Source organism: Lepidochelys olivacea (genome assembly GCF_965140295.1).
Source record: "Lepidochelys olivacea isolate rLepOli2 genome assembly, chromosome: 2".
Lineage (NCBI taxonomy): Eukaryota > Metazoa > Chordata > Testudines > Cheloniidae > Lepidochelys > Lepidochelys olivacea.
In genome coordinates this window covers 172,596,190-172,619,646 of record NC_140412.1, presented here as the reverse complement: position 1 = coordinate 172,619,646, position 23,457 = coordinate 172,596,190, and the positions used below count along the sequence as shown (strand labels likewise).

The 23,457-nt window shown below is 40.8% G+C and overlaps 1 protein-coding gene across 5 annotated transcripts in view; it reads right to left on the bottom strand.

Annotated features, from left to right (window-relative positions):
• The window catches only part of EZH2 (enhancer of zeste 2 polycomb repressive complex 2 subunit), a 150,841-nt gene that overhangs the window by 80,140 nt on the left and 47,244 nt on the right, over positions 1–23,457 (bottom strand). The window contains exons 1-2 of one of the 5 annotated variants that reach the window (XM_084619732.1): positions 4,948–5,078; positions 2,879–2,944 (exon numbers count right to left, since the gene is read on the bottom strand). The exons of 1 other annotated variant lie outside the window; for it this stretch is intronic. In XM_084619732.1, the coding sequence (XP_084475858.1) occupies positions 2,879–2,916 (38 nt within the window). In that variant the 5' untranslated portion in view covers positions 2,917–2,944; positions 4,948–5,078. Of the gene's footprint in view, positions 1–2,878; positions 2,945–4,947; positions 5,079–23,457 lie in introns of those variants that run through there. 3 more of the 5 variants (XM_084619734.1, XM_084619731.1, XM_084619733.1) reach the window with 3 other exon arrangements.

The following is a 23,457-nucleotide window of genomic DNA, read 5'->3' as shown; positions in this document are numbered from 1 at the left end:
GCTCCTCTTGCCTAGATCCCAACAGTTCTCTCTTTTCTAGTCTTAACTGTCCAAATTAAAGTATGCCTCAAGTGTAGCAGTTCATCTTAAACCATTCACAGGAATACATTGCCCTCATCTCATATCTTCAGTAGCTGTCCACGAAAGCAGACATATCATCTATTTCAGAATCTAGTATAAAGTTTCCCCTCTTAAAACCTGAGTCAGCAAAACACTTACACATCTACTTAAAATGAATGCATGCTTAACAGATGCTAAATTGTGACCAGTGTCTTCAAATTCTTCCATGAATTTGCCTTCCCCTCCATCTTTCTATTCTTGCATCCATTCAACACTTACCACATCAAGTTTTTTTTCCCTCCTTGCATCTCTCTCCAAAGTTGGTAGTAAATCCTACGTCTACTGTCATGTCCCCTGCTCCTTTTCCTCTCCCCTCCCCCACCTCACTATTTGGAATTCTCTCTTGGACCCTGACAACATTAGAATAACTCACGATTTTATCCTCCTAGAACACTGGTGTGTGTGGATGCAAAGTGTTTTATAACTGTTTAAAACTCATGTACAAGGATCCCAAATACCATCTGGATTAGGCTTGCTGTCAACAAGTCTAACCACCATTAGTTTAATGGGACGGGGAATAGAGGTTCTGGCAAATGCACAAATTGCTTAAACAATCCCTCCATGACTCTACCACAGCAAACTGATGGGACTTTCAAAATCTCCCAGAATTCACTACTTCTGGAAGCTATCCCAGGACTTCTGGGACAGTCACACTGCATATGAAACTGTTTAGAACACTGGTAGTGTGGATACAGGGCAAAACTAACTCAGAATCTGAATCAGAGTGGCTACTATGGACACACTGAAACACGTGTTTAAATAGGTTCTGTCCTACTGTTTTAATTAACAATGGTTCCGTTTTCTAGTGCAGACGCTGCCCTGGTGCCTAATGAGGCCCTTCAAAAATGAGCTTACCTAAACACTCACTCTGCCTGTTCCATCCTTATAAGAGCTGGTAAACAAATTTTTGCCTGGGCAGGTAAAAGTTTTGTAAAGAAAGCCTAGCAGACTCCATCTTTTCAAATCCTTCTTGCCTATTTATTGCCTCATGTTCAATCATTTTATCTATAAGTCTCATAACATCTATAAATGCTACCTGTAACCTACTATTTCCTTTTATTTGCATAGATTATAATTGGCTGTGAAGTGTCCCATGATGCTATTTATGTATCATGCAAGCAAACCTCTATTAAAATTATCCTCTTTACTACTACTGCAACAATTCTTATTAAAAAATCCACAATAATGCTTTAATTGCACCATGGGAATGCAGCAGTATCTAATAATAAAAAAAATTCTTTCCCTAGTTTTTAAATTTACCAACTGAAATATCAAATATTTTATATACTGTAAGCTCTCTGGAACAGGGTTTGTACAGTGCCTAGTACAATAAAGTCCTGGTCTATCACTAGGGCTCCTAGCTGCTACCATAATACAAACAATAACGTTCAAGACTCATAACTTAGCTCAGCGATCGGCAACCTTTGGCATGCAGCCCACCAGGGTAAGCCCCCTTGCGGACCGGGCCAGTTTGTCCGCATGTTCAGCCGATCGCAGCTCCCACTGGCAGCAGTTCGCCACTCCAGGCCAATGGGGGCTGCGGGAAGCGGCACAGGCGCTTTTTACATGTTGGAAAGTCAATATATGCCCAACCACACTAGACAAGTACAATCAGCTTGGAAATTGTTAACTTTGAAGCCTAATTTTGTTCACTTTAACACCTGTGTTTGTCTGGCTAGATGATGACTTAAGAACATTGTTTTTTACACTGAAGGTTATCTTCACAACCAGAAAGACTAAATGCTTCAGATGTTTGCAAAATAAATCTTAGGATCTGACACCACACACTAAATATGGCAACACCTTCAAAATCAAGAGATCTACTTCCTGAGTATTTACAGTAATTTGTCTAGACTAGGATTTAAAGGTTTAACACGTTTTCAAACTCTACTGTTGCTGAAGTCTACATTGCCTTGTCTATGACAAAGAATTAGAACACAATAGTCAGAACCTTTAAATCCTAGTATATACACTGCCTAAGTGTAATGATGTAATGGGCACTATATTTCAGTCCTCTACGCTCTGTAATGTTATCAGAGAGAACTAGTTTCTATTCTCAACATTGCTAACTAAATTCCAGCTGAAGTCTTTAGTAGTTCTAGAGAGAGGCAGAAAAGAAAACAGCTTTACCTTCAAGTTCCAGCCTCAGTTTACAGTGCTGAGTTTAGATAGATTAAATAGATTAGATAAACTGAGCAAATTTGATTTGCAAGTCAGTGATAAAGTGGAATTCCATAAAGTCACTTTTTGGAGTATAGTTATATTTTAACATCCCTTTGACAAACCCAAATCCTGCAGATATCTATTAACCAAAACTAGGATCTTGAATATGGAGTCATTCTAAGAGGACAATTGTTGACACCTCATGGAAAGCTTTAAAAAAACAAGTTTAAGTAGAAACTTCCATCACTGCCCTTTAATTACTAGGGACATTTTTGTAAAAATAGGATTTGTTTCTTAAGAATTTGTCTTATTCTTTAAAGATACAACCCTTATTTGATGCGACAATCATCTTCACAACAACTTAGCAGTAGAGGATCGTCTCTTTAGGTGAAAGATTTAAAAAGCACACAGAGAACAGCTGAATTTTTATTAAAATAGCCCATTTACATGCAAGATTCCACACTAAAATACTACAAGAAAAAAACAAGTGTGCTATATTGCAGGGTTGCTCATGAGGTATCAGCAGGTCTTGAGTATTCAAATTGTAACAGACCAAATTGAAAGTACTTACAGTACAATGCATACAAGTACTCACCCTTCACAACATGCTTTCTGGTTACCACAAATAAACATTCCAGAGGCTCCCAATTTGATATGGACACTTGGGATAAACAGAAAGAGTGGCCTTTTAATTAACTCTTACAAATTACATTCAGATTCTAGAAAGTGTTACACCCTAGAAATCGATATGGAAATCTCAGTTTAGAAATTCACTAGAATTCCCACTACATATTTTTGATCCTTGTACATTTGTATAGTTCTACATCTGTATACAACTCCATTCAGTGGAGTGACACAAAAGATGTATTATCAAAATCCAAATATAAAATGAAGTCTTCCAACGTTTTCATTTCTGAGATAGAAGGGGAGAGAGATCTCAACTCCCAACTCTAGTCATTACAAAACCTAAACTTAATTTCCCCAATACTAATTTCTCCCTCCTGGTACTCACACCTTCTTGACAACTGTCTGTAATGGGCCACTCTCTTACCACTTCAAAAATTATTTTTCCTCCCTTGCTATCCTGCTGTTAATTGATTTACCTCCTTAGACTGATCTCACACTTGGTAAAGCAACCCCCATCCTTTCATGTATTTATACCTGCTCCTGTATCATCACTTCATGCATCTGATGAAGTGGGTTCTAACGCATGAAAGCTTATGCCCAAATAAATTTGTTAGTCTCTAAGGTGCCACATGGACTCCTCCTTATTTTTGCTGATACAGACTAACAGGGCTACCACTCTGACACCTAGCTCCATATTGTATTGTTCCCACCCCAGAACAATGTGGATGGTATTCCAGAACTAGGAGAGAAAAGTCACAGGAACAAAACCCAAATTAACTTACATAAACACACCTACAAGCTTCTTTTCTCTTTCTCACTCCCAATAATTTCTGAATCACTGCAGGCAACTGCTAATATCAAACACTTCAAAATAATACCAGATCACGCATCAATCTTACTTTGTCATATTTACCAGTCACTCTTTTGCTCTTACAATTTTAATAAAAAGGCAGCTCTCTCCAACACCACCCCCTTACACCTACCAAAATGACTCAATACAAACCATGCTTTTAGTAAGAGCATGCCTCGTGCTCAACACACTTTGTTCTAGAACCACCGTCCCCAGCCTATGTGAACTTGCGAAATGCCATGCAATGCTGTGGAGGACAGGGACCCACTGCTGTCCTTAGAAATTCGGAAGTTCTCTCGAGCTGCCTTCGGGCAGGTTTGCCAGTAATACCACCCCACTGCCTTTGCATTTAACATCCTCCCTGCATTCGGGATTTTCATTTACAAAGAGAAGGGGGGAGGAAAGGGGAGAATCAAAAGCAGCAACTCGTGTGAAACAGCAAAAGAAGGAACAACCCAGAAGACAGCTCAACGGCCCCCGCGTTGAACATCAGCTTCCGGGAGACTATCTAAGAGCACACGAGACTGAAGCAGACCTGCTCAAGTGCCCAAACCTCTCCCCGTAGCAGGGAGGCCCCCTCGTTTGGGGAGCTTAATTTTATTTTCTCCCCGTCGCCTCCTCTGGGAACGAAGGATTTTGCGGCGTGTTTCAATCAGGCGAATTAAAACCTCGTTCCCCGTTTGAGGGGGACTGAAGGGGGTGGGGGGAAGAGTCCCCTCAGTCAAACTGCCCCTGCACCCGCAACTAGCCTGAAATCAATGGGGAGGTTTAAGGAGGAGAACAACAGACGTGCCCCCCCATGCGCCCGCCCTGGTTAGGGATTCAAAGCGGTCCCAAGCCCGCGGCTCCAGTCCCGCCTTTGTCTCAGCCGGGTCGGTCCGGGGTGGGGGGGACCCCTCCGCCAGGGTGGGCAGAGCCAACTTAGACAAAGGGCGCTTCAGGCTCCGTGTCTCTCTCCAGCTGTCACCGGCCGGCAGAGCGTGTCCCGCCGCCGGACGCTCCCCCCGCGGCGCCCGCCGCCGCCGCCACCACCACCCCCTCCTCCGGGGCGGGGTGAGTTCCCTCGCGGCTGGGCCCCCCACGCCTCCCGCCGCGGTATCAAGGGCGCCGGTTATAATAGCCACTCCCGGGTCCCGCCCGCGCGGTGCCGGTCACTCGCTGGCTCGCGCTCTCTCTCACTCACTCACCCCCCCAACCCCCGCCGGTGCTGCTGCCGCCTCCGGGTCCCCTCTCCGCTCCTCTCTGCCTCTGGCCGCCGGATTCACCCTCCCGGACCGAGCGCCAAACCCGGCGGCCCAATCGGCATCGCGCTCATTGGAGAGAACCAAGCACCGCCCCGATTGGACGGACGTGAAGGGCCCGCCTGAGCCAATCAGCAGCGGCTAGAGGCGGTGCCGGGGGCGGGGAGTTCGCTCCCCACGTGCAGGGGGGAGGGGGGTGGAGGAGCTCTCTTTGTTCTCGCGCTGGCTGGGGGGGATGGCGAGTTTTGTGCCCCTCTCTCAAGCCTTGCGCGCCCCTCGTTCCCCCTGGGGAGAAGGAATTGGGGCGCGCCGGGAGGGAGAGCCTGGAAGCCCGCATTGGCTGCGGGTGGGGAGACTGGGGGTTGCTGAGAGAGGAAGCGCTCGCGGAGCCCGGGAAGGGAGGGGCAGCCCCGTTCCGGCGCTGCTGAGAGTTTGAATCAGTTCGAAAGTGGGAGCTGTAACGGTTTTAACTGTCATGCTTCTGCGCGCGCGGGAGGGAGGCGCGGGGAGCTCAGCAGCCCCACGTCCCTCCCCGCTGCCTGTTGCTTCCCACTCCCAGGCGGGCAGTCCGGACCTTGACCCGCTCCGCCCTGCATCGGTCCCAGCCCCGCCTCTGACCTTGGCTTCGCTGAACCAGTTCCCAGACCAGCTCAGCTAAACCAATTGTGGAGCCGCCCTGTAGTTCACTGGAAAGCAGCCGGACCTGCCGTGACTGAGCCAGCGTCCAGAAGCAGCTGGCTTCCGTAAAAATGGGCCAGGCCACCCAAAACTGCACCTGTGCCATGCCTCTAGTGGGTGTGGAAATAGCCAGGCTGATCAAAAATCTGCCTAGTGTAGACGGGCCCCTTACCCCCAGTCATCTCTGCTCTGTCCTGGTTCACCTAAGCCATATAAATAACCACCCCTTTCTGTCTTCTGCAGGTTCTGCCCGCACCTTCTTCCATGTGGTGCTCTGTGTCTGTGAACCACAGCCCACCAAGTCCTCTCCTCACATGTTAGCAAAACATCACAAAAATCATAGCAGCAGCAAGATGTATAGTCCACCTCACTCCTTGATCATGTGTTTTTAATTCTATCCTCTCTCACCCTATTGCCAACCCCTAGCAACTTCCAACCCCTAGCAATGCCGCTATCTTCCCCATCACTCAACTCCTAATCTGGTCCTCAGCCTTAACTTGCCCTCTCTAGATCCTCACATCCAAGCTGTGTTTAAATCTAGCTGATTCTTTCTCCATCATGTCTCTAAGATACAACCTTTCCAATCCATCCACATAAGAACTTTGGGGAAGGGACTGTCTTTTTGTTCTGTGTGCATACAGTGCCTAGCACAATAGGGTCTGGCCCATGACTGGGGACCCTAGGTATTATGATAATCAAATAATAAAGAACTATAATTAAAATTCTTGTCCAGGCTCTCATGGACTCTCATCTCAATTACTGCAATATTTCTTCTCTTGACAAATACAAACTTGCCTCATTCATATCAATTCAAAATGCTGCTGTGAAGATCATGTTCCTAGCTTGGCACTTTGACCATGTCACCCCTTTCTTTGTTTCAGAGTAACAGCCGTGTTAGTCTGTATTCGCAAAAAGAAAAGGAGGACTTGTGGCACCTTAGAGACTAACCAATGTATTTGAGCATAAGCTTTCGTGAGCTACAGCTCACTTCATCGGATGCATACTGTGGAAAGTATAGAAGATCTTTTTATACATACAAAGCATGAAAAAATGGGTGTTTACCACTACAAAAGGTTTTCTTTCCCCCCACCCCACTCTCCTGTTGGTAATAGCTTATCTAAAGTGATCACTCTCCTTACAATGTGTATGATAATCAAGTTGGATTTGTGCTGGAAATGGCCCAACTTGATTATCATACACATTGTAAGGAGAGTGATCACTTTAGATAAGCTATTACCAGCAGGAGAGTGTGTTTGTGGGGGTGGGGGGTGGGAAGAGAAAACCTGGATTTGTAGTGGTAAACACCCATTTTTTCATGCTTTGTGTGTATAAAAAGATCTTCTATACTTTCCACAGTATGCATCCGATGAAGTGAGCTGTAGCTCACGAAAGCTTATGCTCAAATACATTGGTTAGTCTCTAAGGTGCCACAAGTACTCCCTTTCTTTGTGTCCCTCTACTGGCTCCCCTTTTGCCATTGCAACAAACAAGCTTCTTGTCTTCACTTTCCAAGCCCTTCATAGCCTATCCCCACTAGTAATCTCTCATTCGCTTTAGGATATTTCTTATTCAACGGTGATGACAGCAGGGGCCACATTAAGTTTTGTACCACATTGGGGTGAAGTTTGCTGCCCAGAAGATATTACCTGTGGCACTGACATCTGCAACTGCCACGCTGCCTCTGCCTCCCCCCTAACCCCATGCAATGGAACCGCAACTGGCAACGCTGTTTGGCACTGGAAGCCTGCCTCCTGTTCTGCTGTGCAGAGCCAGGCAGAATCTGATTTTGGGTTGTCCCCCTCCCTCTGCCCATCATGTTCCCAGGCGTGCAGAGCATGCCTCTCACCCAGCCCCTGCCCCGTGGAACTGCCCCCACTATGTCAACTGGGGACTGAGCAGCACACAGCCAGCCCCACAGCAGCACCCTCTTGGACATAGCCCCTACCTGCACCCTGAGCTACACACAGTCCCTAGCTACCCCCTGCCTGCGCCCTGAGCGGTTTTCAAACTTTTTGAGCTGAGCCCTCCTTTGGGTTATAAATTTGGGCACCCCCTGCCCCATTATCTGCAAAAAAAAAAACCCCTAGAATTTTCAGGTACCTCAATATTCTCCTTTAAAGAAAAAAATTGATAAACTGCAGAGGGTTGAAAGAAGAGCCACAAAAATGATTAAAGGATCAGAAAACATGACTTACAGTGATTGATCTCCTTAAGTCTATCTGTTTAGTTTAACAAAGAGACGAGTAAGGGGTGACTTGATTACAGTCTATAACTATCTACATGGGGAACAACAAATATTTAATAATGGGCTCTTCAGCTGAGTAGAGAATGGTACTATAACATGATCCAATGGCTGGAAGTTGAAGCTAGACAAATTCATACTGGAAATTTTTAACAGTGAGGGTAATTAACCATTAGAACAAGTTAGTAAGGGTCTTGGTGGATTCTGTATCACTGGCAATTTTAAAACCAAGATTGGATGTTTCTCTAAAAGGTATGCTCTAGGAATTATTTTGGGAAAGTTCTATGGCCTTCTGGCCTTCCAATCTATGAAGCTATAAATCCCTTCTTAAAACTCCTTTAAGAGTTAAGAATTAAGCAGTTGATGTGCTGAGATCACAGCCTATCACATTGACCAGCACTGTCTCATTGTTTTCTTGTGCTCCATTGTTTGTCTGTCTATATCTGCCAGTTGTGTCTTGTCTTATACTTACATTGTAACAGGTTTCAGAGTAGCAGCCGTGTTAGTCTGTATTCACAAAAAGAAAAGGAGGACTTGTGGCACCTTAGAGACTAACCAATTTATTTGAGCATAAGCTTTCGTGAGCTACAGCTCACTTCATCGGATGCATTCAGTGGAAAATACAGTGGGGAGATTTATATACATAGAGAACATGAAACAATGGTGTTACCATACACACTGTAACCAGAGTGATCACTTAAGGTGAGCTATTACCAGCAGGAGAGTCGGGGGGGAGGGGAGGGGGGGACCTTTTGTACTGATAATCAAAGTGGGCCATTTCCAGCAGTTGACAAGAAAGTCTGAGGAACAGTGGGGGGTGGGGGTGGGGATAAACATGGGGAAATAGTTTTATTTTGTGTAATGACCCATCCACTCCCAGTCTTTATTCAAGCCCAAGTTAATTGTATCCAGTTTGCAAATTAATTCCAATTCAGCAGTCTCTCCTTGGAGCCTGTTTCTGAAGTTTTTTTGGTTGAAGTATTGCCACTTTTAGGTCTGTAATCGAGAGACCAGAGAGATTGACGTGTTCTCCAACTGGTTTTTTAATGTTATAATTCTTGACGTCTGATTTGTGTCCATTTATTCTTTTACGTAGAGACTGTCCAGTTTGACCAATGTACGTGGCAGAGGGGCATTGCTGGCACATGATGGCATATATCACATTGGTAGATGTACAGGTGAACGAGCCTCTGATAGTGTGGCTGACGTGATTAGGCCCTATGATGGTGTCCCCTGAATAGATATGTGGACACAGTTGGCAACGGGCTTTGTTGCAAGGATAGGTTCCTGGGTTAGTGGTTCTGTTGTGTGGTGTGTGGTTGCTGGTGAGTATTTGCTTCAAGTTGGGGGGCTGTCTGTAAGCAAGGACTGGCCTGTCTCCCAAGATCTGTGAGAGTGATGGGTCATCCTTCAGGATAGGTTGTAGATCCTTGATGATGCGTTGGAGAGGTTTTAGTTGGGGGCTAAAGGTGATAGCTAGTGGCGTTCTGTTATTTTCTTTGTTGGGCCTGTCCTGTAGTAGGTGACTTCTGGGTACTCTTCTGGCTCTGTCAATCTGTTTCTTCACTTCCGCAGGTGGGTATTGTAGTTGTAAGAATGCTTGATAGAGATCTTGTAGGTGTTTGTCTCTGTCTGAGGGGTTGGACCAAATGCTGTTGTATCGTAGAGCTTGGCTGTAGACAGTGGATTGTATGGTGTGGTCTGGATGAAAGCTGGAGGCATGTAGGTAGGAATAGCGGTCAGTAGGTTTCTGGTATAGGGTGGTGTATATGTGACCATGGCTTATTAGCACCGTAGTGTCCAGGAAGTGGATCTCTTGTATGGACTTAGGCTTGAATAAAGACTGGGAGTGGATGGGTCATTACACAAAGTAAAACTATTTCCCCATGTTTATTCCCCCACACACACACACACTGTTCCTCAGACTTTCTTGTCAACTGCTGGAAATGGCCCACCTTGATAATCACTACAAAAGGTTCCGCCCCCCCCCCCCCCCCGCTCTCCTGCTGGTAATAGCTCACCTTAAGTGATCACTTTCATTACAGTGTGTATGGTAACACCAATTGTTTCATGTTCTCTATGTATATAAATCTCTCCACTGTATTTTCCACTGCATGCATCCGATGAAGTGAGCTGTAGCTCACGAAAGCTTATGCTAAATAAATTTGTTCATCTCTAAGGTGCCACAAGTACTCCTTTTCTACTTACATTGTAGACTCTTTGGGGCAGAGACTGTCTTTTTGTTCTGTTTGTTCGGTGGCTAGCATAATGGGGTCTTGGTCCATGTCTGGGGCTCCTAGGTGCTACTACACTAAATAATAAAAATATAATATAATATAAAAAATTTAGGAGTCAAGCCCTCAAAAGCACAAGAGTGGTTTAAAATCATGCTTTTCTTTTAAATACTACATTTTGAGTGCTTTTTATTCGCTTTATGGCTACTGAGCCTTTAGGGTCCTTCAAATTTTCAAGTTTTGCTTTCTACAACCATGAGGGCTAGAAACGTACTTTAAAAAAAAGTCGAGTTTATCCTGCAATCACATGATTCCAGCCAGCAGTTGGGCCTTTAAGAAAAATACCAAACAGCATGAGACAGTCAATAAAATCACAAGAGCTGGCAACACTGATTTTATATTCTGTCTTTAGCTCGTTATCTTGTAGGCAGGTTTATATTAGTAGTTTACTTTAATTGTAACAACTTTTTTTTGTAAGCATAGAGTTCAACAATATTTGAACTAATTTCTTCTCATAGTAACTCATCAGTAATAGATTGCCCTATCCTTCTTTGAATTCCTGAAATAACTGACAATTTCAAAAGTCGCTGTTCAGGTTTAAAAGTATCAAAACTTTCACATTTGTAAAATGTGATCTATTTATTATTCCTGGATATTAAGTTATTTAAACTACCCCAAGATGGCTGCCAAATTCAAGATGGCTACCACATTCCTTTACTGTTTAGAATGTATACTTTATTTTGATTGTCGGAATTTTATTTCATGATCACTTTAGTTTTGTTTTCAGTTAGGAGGTATAAATAGTCATTACCAAATAAGCTTTAAAATAAAGGATTGGAATTGGAGTAGTCATGTGACTGAGTAAATTAATATTACAGTATATACACTATGAATTGGATCTCATCTCAGCACAGATTTCATTCCACCTTTCTATCTGCACTTGAATGGAATGTTTTGTGTGTCCATTACTTTTTGAAATCAGCTGATTGGGAAATTAAATATTACCAAACACTCTGAAAGATGTGGCTTTTTTGGGGCGGGTTGGGGGCAGTTGTTAGTTTGTTTCTGTTTTTGAAGAAAAGAATCTTTCCATTTTAATTCAGTTTTAAAGTCTTAAAATGTTTAATTGTATTGGAAAATAATTCTTTTGAAGCAGACTTTCTGATCACCCTCCCCGTCAGTTTCAAACAGCCAGCAGAATGTTGGCAGCTGTTTGTTTTGCACTCAGCAGAGCCACCCAAGTGACTTTTTTGTTTCTAACTTATTTTCATGGTGCATGAATATCTGTTTAGCTAAGAACCTACTTCAAAAAAGAAAACATCTGCAAGACGCTCACGATGTAACAATCACTAAGGAAATGTCTGACAAGAATTTGAACTTTGATATTTTGAGGAGTTATTCTACTGAATTTTAGTTTTTAAAAACTCTAATATCACGATAAAATTCTGTAAAAGTAGTAAAACATGTTTAAGTTCAAAGACATTTATAAATTAAATGAAAAACATGTTTAAGTTCAAAGACATTTGTAAATTAAATGACAATGTCAATAAAATCAGAATCTGGAGAAAATCAGAATGGGATATGGCAGCCTTCTGGAATTGTTTAAAACATTTTTTTCTTGTTTCTATCAATCACATAATCAATTTTATATAAAATATTGAGCATTAAAGGGCCTGTTCCTGTTTCCCTTGACATCAATGACAAAATTCAAAATGGCTTCAATACTATCAGGATTGGATCCAATGAAGCATCTCTGTTTATGTTTGTATATGTGAATAAAATATTACTGATGAACGTTGATGATTAGATATGAGGAATAAGAGAGATTTCTCAACAATGCACATAGCCATAAAATCAACTGTTTTGAAACCAACGAAAAAACCATATTTATGATAATTTTACACAGGAGCATACAGATATCATGTCTTCACTTCTTTTTTTGTTAAGTAGCACACACCTGAGTGTAGAGGAGTACAATTCTGTAAAGCGATATTAACATCTGGAGGTACTTTCACGAAGAAATACTGTAATGTCAAAGTAAATAAAAAAAATTTAAAACGTGTAGATTGTTCTCTACAGCAGTATGTTTATAATTATTCACTACTGATCTCTGCACAGAGAGGCTTAGGTAATATCTCTGTCTGAGGGAACCAGTGAGGGGACAGCCTTAGCTTGAGAGAGCCATGGTTTGTTGGGGCAGGGCTAGAACACTGTTTGAATGGACTTCATGTAGTGCTTCCTGCCTGGCTAACAGGGAGCAATGTAGGCTAACTCCACCCCTGATGTGATGACTGACAGCAGGAGTATTCATACCTCATGCTATTGCTTTTATGAGGAAGCACACATTGTTTAAGTCACTGCCTTGTGGATTATGTCACCGCCCTGCTGACTGCTTTGAGACTTGGCTGTGACTTGTTACAAACCTGAGTTTATTTATTTTCTTTTTCTGGTGGGTATATAACAAGGTGCAACCTAGTGGACTTGAAACACACTAGGTCCAGTGCTCCTATTGAAGCTGATTGCAATCATATCTCCCCTCAGCCTTCTTTTAGTTAGGCTAAACAAGCCAAGCTCCTTGAGTCTCCTTTCATAAGAGGAGTGGAAAACTTGTCTTATGAAAGGAGACTCAAGGAGCTTGGCTTGTTGAGCCTAACTAAAAGAAGGTTGAGGGGAGATATGATTGCTCTCTATAAATATATCAGAGGGATAAATACCAGAGAGGGAGAAGAATTATTTAAGCTCAGTACCAATGTGGACACAAGAACAAATGGATATAAACTGGCCACCAGGAAGTTTAGACTTGAAATTAGACGAAGGTTTCTAACCATCAGAGGAGTGAAGTTTTGGAATAGCCTTCCAAGGGAAGCAGTGGGGGCAAAAGATCTTTCTGGCTTTAAGATTAAACTCGATAAGTTTATGGAGCAGATGGTATGATGGGATAACATAGTTTTGGTAATTAAATATTCATGGTAAATAAGCCCAGTGGCCTGTGATGGGATATTAGATGGGGTGGGATCTGAGTTACCCAGGAAAGAATTTTCTGTAGTATCTGGCTGGTGAATCTTGACCATATGCTCAGGGTTTAGCTGATTGCCATATTTGGAGTGGGGAAGGAATTTTCCTCCAGGGCCGATTGGAAGAGGCCCTGGAGGTTTTTCGCCTTCCTCTGTAGCATGGGGCATGGGTCACTTGCTGGAGGATTCTCTGCTCCTTGAAGTCTTTAAACCATGATTTGAGGACTTCAATAGCTCAGACATAGGTCAGAGGTTTTTCACAGGAGTGGTGGGTGAAATTCTGTGGCCTGCATTGTGCAGGAGGTCAGACTAGATGATCATAATGGTCCCTTCTGGCCTAAATATCTATGAATCTATGAAAGTTCCCATTAATTCAATTGGAGTAGGATCAGGTCCACTTTGTATTTATCAACATTAACACCAACTGCTCCCGCTTTTTATATGCATCCAAACTCTCTCTCAGGCATTCATAATAATGACATTATTTTGTACAGTAGGCAGCCTATGGGTGTAGCTATCTAAATAAGCTGCTCTGTGTATCTGTACTGCCCGGTGTTTCCCAGATACACCAATCATTCAGTTCATAGTACTGCTCTACACATTTTCTGATATGCTGGACTTTAAACATGTCAATTTACATCTCAGGCTGCAAAAGTGAATCTTCCCTGTGAAGTTATTGGTCACTTTTTCAGAAACTGGTGTTTTGTAATTCTATTAAATCAATAAACTATCAATGACAACTTGAGCAATAAGATTTCGTGGCCCAAATCTGGCAATCAAATCCATATGAATTCACTGAGACTCTGCACTCATGGATGTGCTTGTCTGTGTAGAACCGATGGCAGGATTGGGACCTAAACCAATAACAGCATTATCTTAATCCAATCCACCACTATCATGTTTACAAGGTGAAAGGCAGTATACATTCTTTCCCCTCCCACACAACCCCAACCTCTACTTGTTTTTATAATCTTCAAATCATTTAAAAAAAGTCTTTATTTCATTAAGTGTACTAAATTTGGTAATCAATTTAGTAATATACTTTTTATAAGTGAAAGTTTAAAAAAATTATCAATTTCAAAATCAATTTTCTTTTACAAAATAATGTTTCTGTTTCAAATGTTTTTCCATTCAAATGTTACTTGGTATTATTTTCCCTAAAGGAAATGCAACCTTATATATAGTTTCAAAAGTTAATTCTGTATCTTCTATATTTTCACAGACCGCATGTTTTTTCTTTAGAAGTTAATTTAATAATCATAATTGTACAGTTATGTTTTTCCAGACACAATGTACAAACATATTTTTAGTCACATTAACATTTAGTTTAGATTAAAAAAATTTAAAACCAAGACAACTAAAGACTCCATGGGATGGCACAGTGTGTGTTCACTGAACTGATCATCATACTGGGAAAGTAAAACACAACTAAAAAATCAAGCACAGACATACCCTGTGTCTGTGTGGGCCAACTCCAGAATACTCAGAGATTTAAGGGTGCAGTACACAGAGGAAGAAAATAAAAGGTACAATGATTACATAACTAATGCACTACAGGGTTTTAATGTGGTGTTACAACAGAATTCCCACCTGTCCATGCAATTTGAGGGCCTGAGTCTCATGCTGTAGCTCACATCACAAGCAGCTAGTTCTGAGTTTTCCAATGGGATTAGTTTAATCCCCTAGTGATATACAAGCTATCGGGCCTCTAACTGATTACTTGTCTCATATAACATATTTTATACAGAAAATTTAGCAGACAGGCCAAGATGCTTTCAGTATCCTGGACCATTTCACCTCTAGGCTCTTGTACAGAGAGTTCAGAGAAATTTTAACTACAAAACCTACTGTTGGAGGAAAAGGGTTGCACAACAAAGGTGAAACTGAGAGCAATACACAGAAATTCACTCTAAAATTAAGGTGCTGCAGCAAACAGAGGATAATAGATTTTTGGTTTAAAATGATGGGATTTAAAAGAAAACTCCAGTATTTTTGCTTCTGATTTAAGAATCACTTCAACTTGTAACAAAAACAATGGAACTGAATTCACTTTCAAATTAATATTGTTAATATATAAGAGATAAAGCTTACTGGGTAGGGTCATGCATTTCAAGGTGTGAAAGGAAAAAATTGACTCCCACCCATTTTAATTAGGAAATGATTTTGACTTTAAAAGCTGTATGCAGGTAATTTTCTAAAGTGTTTTAAGTAAGCTTTTTAAAGTATGTGTAGTTTTGTTTTGAAAGGATCTCTTGCTGTTTATTTTGCAGTCTCATGGATTCTTGAATTTGTAGAACAAAAATAACTCATTCTTTTGAAAACTAGCCTTCATCTCATCTCCTTGTCCCACATACCTGCAGTTTGCAGACACAGACTGAACCAGTGTATTTTGTGAATTGCCGCCAATGGTTTATTAACATGAAAGTTTAAGGATAAGGATTTAAATGTCAGCAATTGTTCCATACTAGCAGAAATATTAAGCAAATGTGCCTATCTAGTAAAGTTGGATGTTCCATTCCTTGAAAAGGATGTGCAACCTTCAAAGATGCAAATAGTTGTTCCATCAGATCTTTGATTGTTGGCCTCCCTTCAGCCTGGGGGAACCAAATCTAGATAAAGAGGGCTGGACTGTGGTGACAAGGGTCAAATTACTCTTTCAGTTAGGAGCCAGGGGGCCAGGATTAAAAAATTCAAAAACAGACTCCAAAGAGAGACTGCTGAATTGGAATTAATTTGCAAACCGATACAATTAATTTAGGCTTGAATAAAGACTGGGAGTGGATGGGTCATTACACAAAGTAAAACTATTTTCCATTGTTTATTCCCCCCTCCACCCCCCACTGTTCCTCAGCCGTTCTTGTCAACTGCTGGAAATGGCCCACCTTGATTATCACTACAAAAGGTTCCCGCCCCCCCTCGACTCTCCTTTTCTTTTTGCGAATACAGACTAACAGGGCTGCTACTCTGAAACCTGTACCTCTCTGGGTTTCCTCACTATGGGACATACTTCACTTTTATCCCACACAGCCCCATTGGCCTGGTCTGCACTTATCCTTTTTCTGAAAAAAATTCCCACTGTTGTTGCCAGTGGCAGCAATATTGAGAACACTAGTGTTAACTAGGCATTGGTGCCCACCAGCTTTTTAACTACCATGATGTCTAGACCTGCTCGAGAGCTTTTTATTATTGTAAACTATTCTAGATTGATGTTATGGAAAACATATGTATGTTAAATATTTTACCTCTGCTTCATTTCATTTTTTCTTCTTAAGCTAAATACTCCAGTGCAACATTTTTCTGATCCTAAGCCAAAATCTTTCCTCTGATCTATCTTCGAATTTTTCAGTAAATTGAGCAGCTGGCAGTGTTTTTTCCCCCTGCATCTTATGATCTGACAACATTTTGCCATTCTCAGAAAAGCAGGGATCTTCAACTTCGCACATCCTCCAGGTTTGGAATGGCAGATCTCCAGAAAAGGGACAGGACTTGGTAAACAAAAGGTGATTTAGCAAAATGCTGATGTTCTTGATATGCTACCATTTTTCCAATTGGATTTGGTCTTGATTTTGGATGCTTTAATCTATGCTGCTAACTTTGGAGAGAGGAACTCTTTTGAATCTTCTTAGGTATATGCCAGGTTTCAGAGTAACAGTCGTGTCAGTCTGTATTCGCAAAAAGAAAAGGAGTACTTGTAGCACCTTAGAGACTAACCAATTTATTTGAGCATGAGCTTTCGTGAGCTACAGCTCACTTCATCGGATGCTTATGCTTATAAGCTTATGCTCAAATAAATTGGTTAGTCTCTAAGGTGCCACAAGTACTCCTTTTCTTTTTAGGTATATGTATAGATGAAAGGGCTATCTGACTGCATAGGCAAAATTCATCCTTAGGGTATGTGTAAGATTAGTTCCAAATTAAAACTTCATGGTTTGTGCTCTCATCTCTTCTGATGAGTATCTTTTCATTTCCTACCTACTGGTAAACACAGGATGAGATTTTACTAATGTATAAAGGGGAAAAAAGGCCAGGTACCAGAGATAAACAAAGTACAATTTGAGAATTTTCCACTTAAAAATGTTTTTTCACTGATTTTAGAGAAGTAGGGATTATTGGTCTCTGTGTTATATTGATTGGTAAACAACAGGGAATGTTCTCACATTTATCTCCTAAGTAAAGAGGTATGTATTTGCTATTATCTCTTCAATAAAACTATGTGTGTTACTATTAGATAGGATGCATATTTACCTGTCATAGCATTGGCCATCTTATTAACTCTTAATGGTTGAAGAATCATCAACATTCTTCTGAGAGGCGAGACTCCCAACAACAATTCTAAAACCCCGTTACCTGATAGCGAAGACAGGACAGCATTTACATGATATTAAACCTATTGTTTTTTAAAAGTAATTCACTCCTTCATTCTAACTATTCTCTAGTCTACTTGAATCTAGTTCTGTGGTTTACCATCAGTTGTTGAGATCCTGGAATGATTAGAAAACAGGACTGGGAGTCCAGATCTGCTCTTGGTTCTTCTTTTGACTTGCTATGTGACATCTGGCAATTACACTTCTCTGCGCCTCAATTTCCCCATTTTTAAAATGAGGATCATACTTACAGATATGAAGTTAGGCTTAATGAATGTTTGTAAAGTGCTTTGAGATCCTTAGAAATGCAAGATATTATTTGAGAGATAACTGCTGTCACAATAAATTCTAATTGTTATTACATGTAAAATAATGACATGACTAGCAAGACCATTCTGTATCTGAATGCTTGAATGACATGTTGGAGTAGAGTGACATCTGATGAAGTGAGCTGTAGCTCATGAAAGCTTATGCTCAAATAACTTGGTTAGTCTCTAAGGTGCCACAAGTACTCCTTTTCTTTTTGCAGAGAACATAGTAGGGGTTAAAGCATGCCATATTTGTCCTGGGTGGTCAAATATGTGGACAGAGTAACCCTACCCACAGCTGGATCTACTAAAATAGCTCTTCAGATAACAAAGGGCACTCTGCCAGGTCAGTAAAATGACATAGCAAGCAAATGTTTGTATTTGTGTAATTCTTGCAGATCTGGCTGTAAGTGACGCTAGAAATATATCACAGTGTAACTTGCTTACATGCACCCAGTGTGTGCCCCGACCACACTGCAGTCAATTTGAAATAGACTCGCTTCTAATAAACAAAAATAAGTACAAATCTGAACAATTCTTAAATGTCAATATGAATTCATTTTCTGTCTGAGTTTTCCCGCACAGCTGAATTTATACGATAAGAGAAGGACTGGATTGTTTAGGGGGTTGGTAGTGGGTTATTCACTTGCAGTTCATTGGTGTGAATGCAGAAAGGATTGATAATAAGGAAGAGGTGCTAGCATTTGACAGCTGTCCATTGTCCTATATGATATCAGGCCAATACTACCTCAGTTGCAATAAGCTATCACTCTTGTTGACATTCCTAGAGGAGAGGCCCAAAAGGCCCAGAGACTTAGGCTATGTCTAAACTACATAGCTTTTAGAGACATAACTATGTCGCTACAGCCATGCCGCTAAAAGTTGCGCAGTGTAGCCGCTGTTTGTCGGCTCTCCTGGTGACAAAAAATTTCTACCCCAAGGAGCAGCATTCGTATTGTCAGCAGGAGAACACTCCTGCCGACAACACGGTGTTCACACTGACACTTGTCGTGGCAAAACTTTTGTCTTTCAGGGGAGGAAGGGAGGTGTTTAACACCTCTGAAAGACAAAAGTTTTGTCGTTCAATTGCAGTGTAGACATAGCCTTACTTTCTCACCATAAAGGTGACTTCTCTAAAACTCAGTTGAAACATTGGTGTGGCAATATTCAGTATAAAGGAGTCTTGTATTGATGCTGTTTATGCTATGGATGAATAGAACACATTTTTGGCACTGTGGATCGATTATCTTTCCTGTGTGCTGTGCTATGTTTTGCTGAGAAACCATGTGGAGGCATATCTGAAAGTAAATAAAGACTTTATTAAACCTGAAACTCATGTTACACATCAAGGACTGTTGCAGCTCACAGATACCTCATAAGTCACAAAGAAAGAACATACAATTATCCCTATGTACCCAAACCAGCATGTGGAGGATACCACATAAAAAGCACAAAATTAACTTAATTATACTTGGTAAACTGAGGCCTTTGTTCTTCTCTTTTTTTAAAACACACTGGGAAATTATATCCAAAAATAAACAAGCAAAATCCTACATTAATGCAGAGCTACAGTCAGGAAATGCAAAAGTTAATGTTCCTGTGTGAACTCTACCACATTGAACAGAGGCAGTCTTTTCCATTCCTGTTTTTCTTGTTAGGTGCCAATCTTTCACATTTGTTTAAAATTCCAGGTGCTCCTCAATTTTTAAAACAATATTTTAAGAGTTCTCACAAGCTTATTGAGCTGCTCTTATTTGCAGGCTCTTATTATGAGAACTAGAATGAGAACTCTGCATAATAGTAAGCTAAAACTCAATAAATCATTTGCTATATTTGTGTGGCCCAATGTGTACCATAAAACATACCAGATGTACAATGTGGCCAAGTTAATGTTACTGTAGAGACTTAATATTTGCATTTCCTGGCTGTTGACATCCTGGCATTAGTGAATTCCAGACCTACTAGAAGCTGCGGGATTTGTTCCAAATGTATCTGACATTGGTTAATAGTCCCAAATTAACAACTCCCAGGAAGTTATTAATCTAAAGAGAATTCCCTGTGCTTCTGTCATTAAGTAGTTGCTCTATTGATATATTTCTAAAAGTTACGAAAATATCTGACTTAATTAACATTCAGTTCTTCATTACATATTTACTGGCATTTCATATGCTATAGTCTGAACAAGTTTGCATATAAAGGAAGATACAAATAAAAGTTTTAGGCCATATTTATCTTTGATTTAAGTGGTGCCAATTCTTTTGAAGCCAGTGCTGTTACACCAAGGTAGAATTTGGTCCCTGAGATCTTATACTCTGCCTGGTATATAAGTTAGGACTGAATACATTTGATCCAGTAAGTAATAATCAAAGGACCTTCACCTAAATTAAATGTTTTTTATCATGGGGAAATATTCTTCTGCATTCAAGACAGGATAGTACATTAGACTACATGAAAATATCGTATTATGATAAATGTGTAAGAGTAAGAAGTGCTGGTAAATTACTCAATTGTATTTCCTGGTCCCGCTCACCTGACTCAAGTCAGGGTCACAAAGGATCACATCCACTGAGTTTGGTGGTTACTATTATACCTAAGATCAAAAATTGATTCTGACCATTTCAGTTGCGACAGCAGTCCTTAAGCTGAGTGACAGCTTTTAACTGATACTGCTATAATAAATGTGTCCATAGAATCATTATACTTCAAATTAATTAACTTTGTAGATGTATCTTTAGGGCTGGTTGAATAATGAAAAAAGTGATTTGTGAATATAATGGTGAATTTGGTTAGCTGTTATTTGTGGTCTTATAATTCATTGTTCATAGCCAATGGATGTTTGTGAAAATGTTTGCAAATCTTAAAAGTTTCCCTGATTACTCAGCTGGAAATTTGTGCCAGAAGCACATTAATCACTATTTATGTGTCATCTTCTTGTTTAAAATGATTCAGTCATCCAATCAGGGAGCATAAACTCTGCCATGATCACCCTCTGGGACCACAAGTCTCACTGATTCTGCTCTCAGAAATCTACTAAAAGGCAAAGTTTGTTTGATAAGGCTTTCTTAGGGGATGGCTCAGGAATAGACTGGAATCATCTCCCACAGCAACTACCACAACCAATTCAAAAGCAGGGTGCATTTTTTCAATCTCATTTTCCCTAAGGGGAAAAAAATACATAAGACATGAATTTATTTTAAAAATACAAACAAAACCTCCACCCACACTATCAATACAATTTTCCCTGGAGAAGAGGGGATCAGAGGGGAATGGAGATCAACCTTTAGTCCCTTTATTGAATTTCCTGATTCTAGAAGGTGCTCAGATAACATGCTGATGAGCACAATATAAGAAGCTGCCTGTGGTAAATTGAGAAAACACCCACACATGGATAATTGTTACCAGGATGATAAGAATAAAAAATAGAATTACAACAGTTATAGTTTATTAAAGTGATCAAAAATAATTAGGTATGATTGAGAAAATACAGACGCATGTTCAACTAATATACTGTATTAGGCCCAATCATGTAAACCCTATTAGGCATAGTGTGTCATAGTAAGGGTTTGCAGGATCACAGACCCTTAGGAGTTTAAAATATTAGGTTTCTAGGCTTCTTTTCCTGTTGCCTAGTAATTTAAAATTCTGTTTGTGAACATGAAAGAAGATGAGGACAGGTGGAGATCTGTTCTGTAAGCTGTCATCTGAAATTAATTGATTTTGTTTTGTTCAGAGTTGTTCTTTTTTTTGCCTGTGTAAAGCAAGCATAATTTAAATATCTATTTTTTCTTTAAAACTTTAAACAGGAACTACATAGCAGGCTGTGAAAACAACTGAGGAAGCTGAACCCACTAAAAATGGCCCTGTTGTAGTTGTGATGGGTTCCCCCTGGGGTGCCACTTGGAACTGGGATACCACTGAGCCCGCCTGACCTACCAGCCTGGGTTCCCTTTCACACTGTGGTGCTGTGATAAATTGCCAGGCTCTCCAAGCTTGCTCTTTCACCAGCATACACACAGATAGGGACACACCCAACTGCAGCTTTACACACAGATGCTGAGATCAGTTCTGCATGGGAAGGGCTCAGCTAAGGCACCTCCCAGTTGCTAAGGCACGCACCCACCTCTGGAGTGTAAACCCAAAATTGTACTGTCTTGCGCTTCACAGACAACTCTATAGCGTAAACTCATGAAATTCACCTCAGTGTGGAGAGAGATATGCAACAGCTTTCTGCCCCAAGTTATAATTTCCACACACACTGGTTTTAGACAAAACAAAACAAGTTTATTAACTACAAAAGATAGATTTGAAGTGATTAGAAGTGATAGCAAACAGATCAAAGCAGATTACTTTAGTAAATAAACAAAATTGCAAACTGAGTTTAACACACTAAATATGTAGGATATGAATTAGCAAATTCTCACCCTGAGTGATAAACAGGCTGGCAGATTCTTAAGACACAAGCTGGCTTTTCCAGGTTTTCATACACAGGCTAAAAATCCCTCTAGCCTGGGACCTTCACTTCCCACAGTTCAGTCCTTGCACCTCAGGTGTTTCCAGGTGTGCTCTTGTAGGGAGAGTGAGGTACCATCATGTTGTCATTGTCCCCCTTTTATGTCTTCTTCCCACTTGCTGGAAAGCTCTTTTGCTCTGACCCAGGTCAAATAGTTCCCATTGTGTACTGCTATCTCTGGGAGGTTTCTATTGTACACAGTTCCTGGGGTAATCCTTGTGCTTGTGTGCATTTCCTCAATCAGCTATTAACATTGTTTGGCCTTTTTACTGTTGTACCTGAAAAGCTGCTTGTGGGTGTTTTCAACCACACAACATGTTTCAGCAACACAGACATAGTCAAACTTTATAACTTCGCATATGATGATAGCACATACAGTCCAACGAGATATTACTGTCTAGCAGATCAAGACTTTTAGAATGATACCTCACAAGGCATACTTTGTACAAAACATATCCTAATTACATGACAGTGGTGAATATTGGGGTGCCAGGGTGTCACAGTAGTCTCTTGAACTAAATCTGTATTTTTGTGAGTTTGAGTTCATTTAATGTCAGGGCATGCCTGCAGCTATGTCACTGTAACACTATAGTGTAGATGGAAAGGGTTTTTCTATCGATGAAGGTAATCCACCTCTTCAAGAGGCAGTTGCTAGGTTCTTCCATTGACCTAGCCGCATCTACACCAAGAGTTAGGTCAGCTTAACTACAGCTCTCAAGGGTGTGAATTTTTCACACTCCTGAGCAACATAACTAGGTCAATCTAAATTTTAAGTGTAAACCAGGACTCAGACATAGCACTGAGTTGTGATCCTACCTCTCAACCTGCCAATGCCCAAGTGCGAGATGCAACATATGGCAAAGATCCAGAATGGGGAAAATGCAAAACTTTAGTCAATGCAGGGAAAATAGCATGATTCCTTCCCTAAGTGTAAGTGACTCTTTCTGTAACCTTAGTTACACGATTTTTCCTTCTGACATAAATAATTTTCAGGAATAAAAGTGAAGGAACACCAAATATGTGATAAGGAGCCGGTTTTGTGACCAATGAGTGATGTCCCTTGAAATGAAAGACAGTTGAGAGGTATGGTGTGATGACATGTAGGT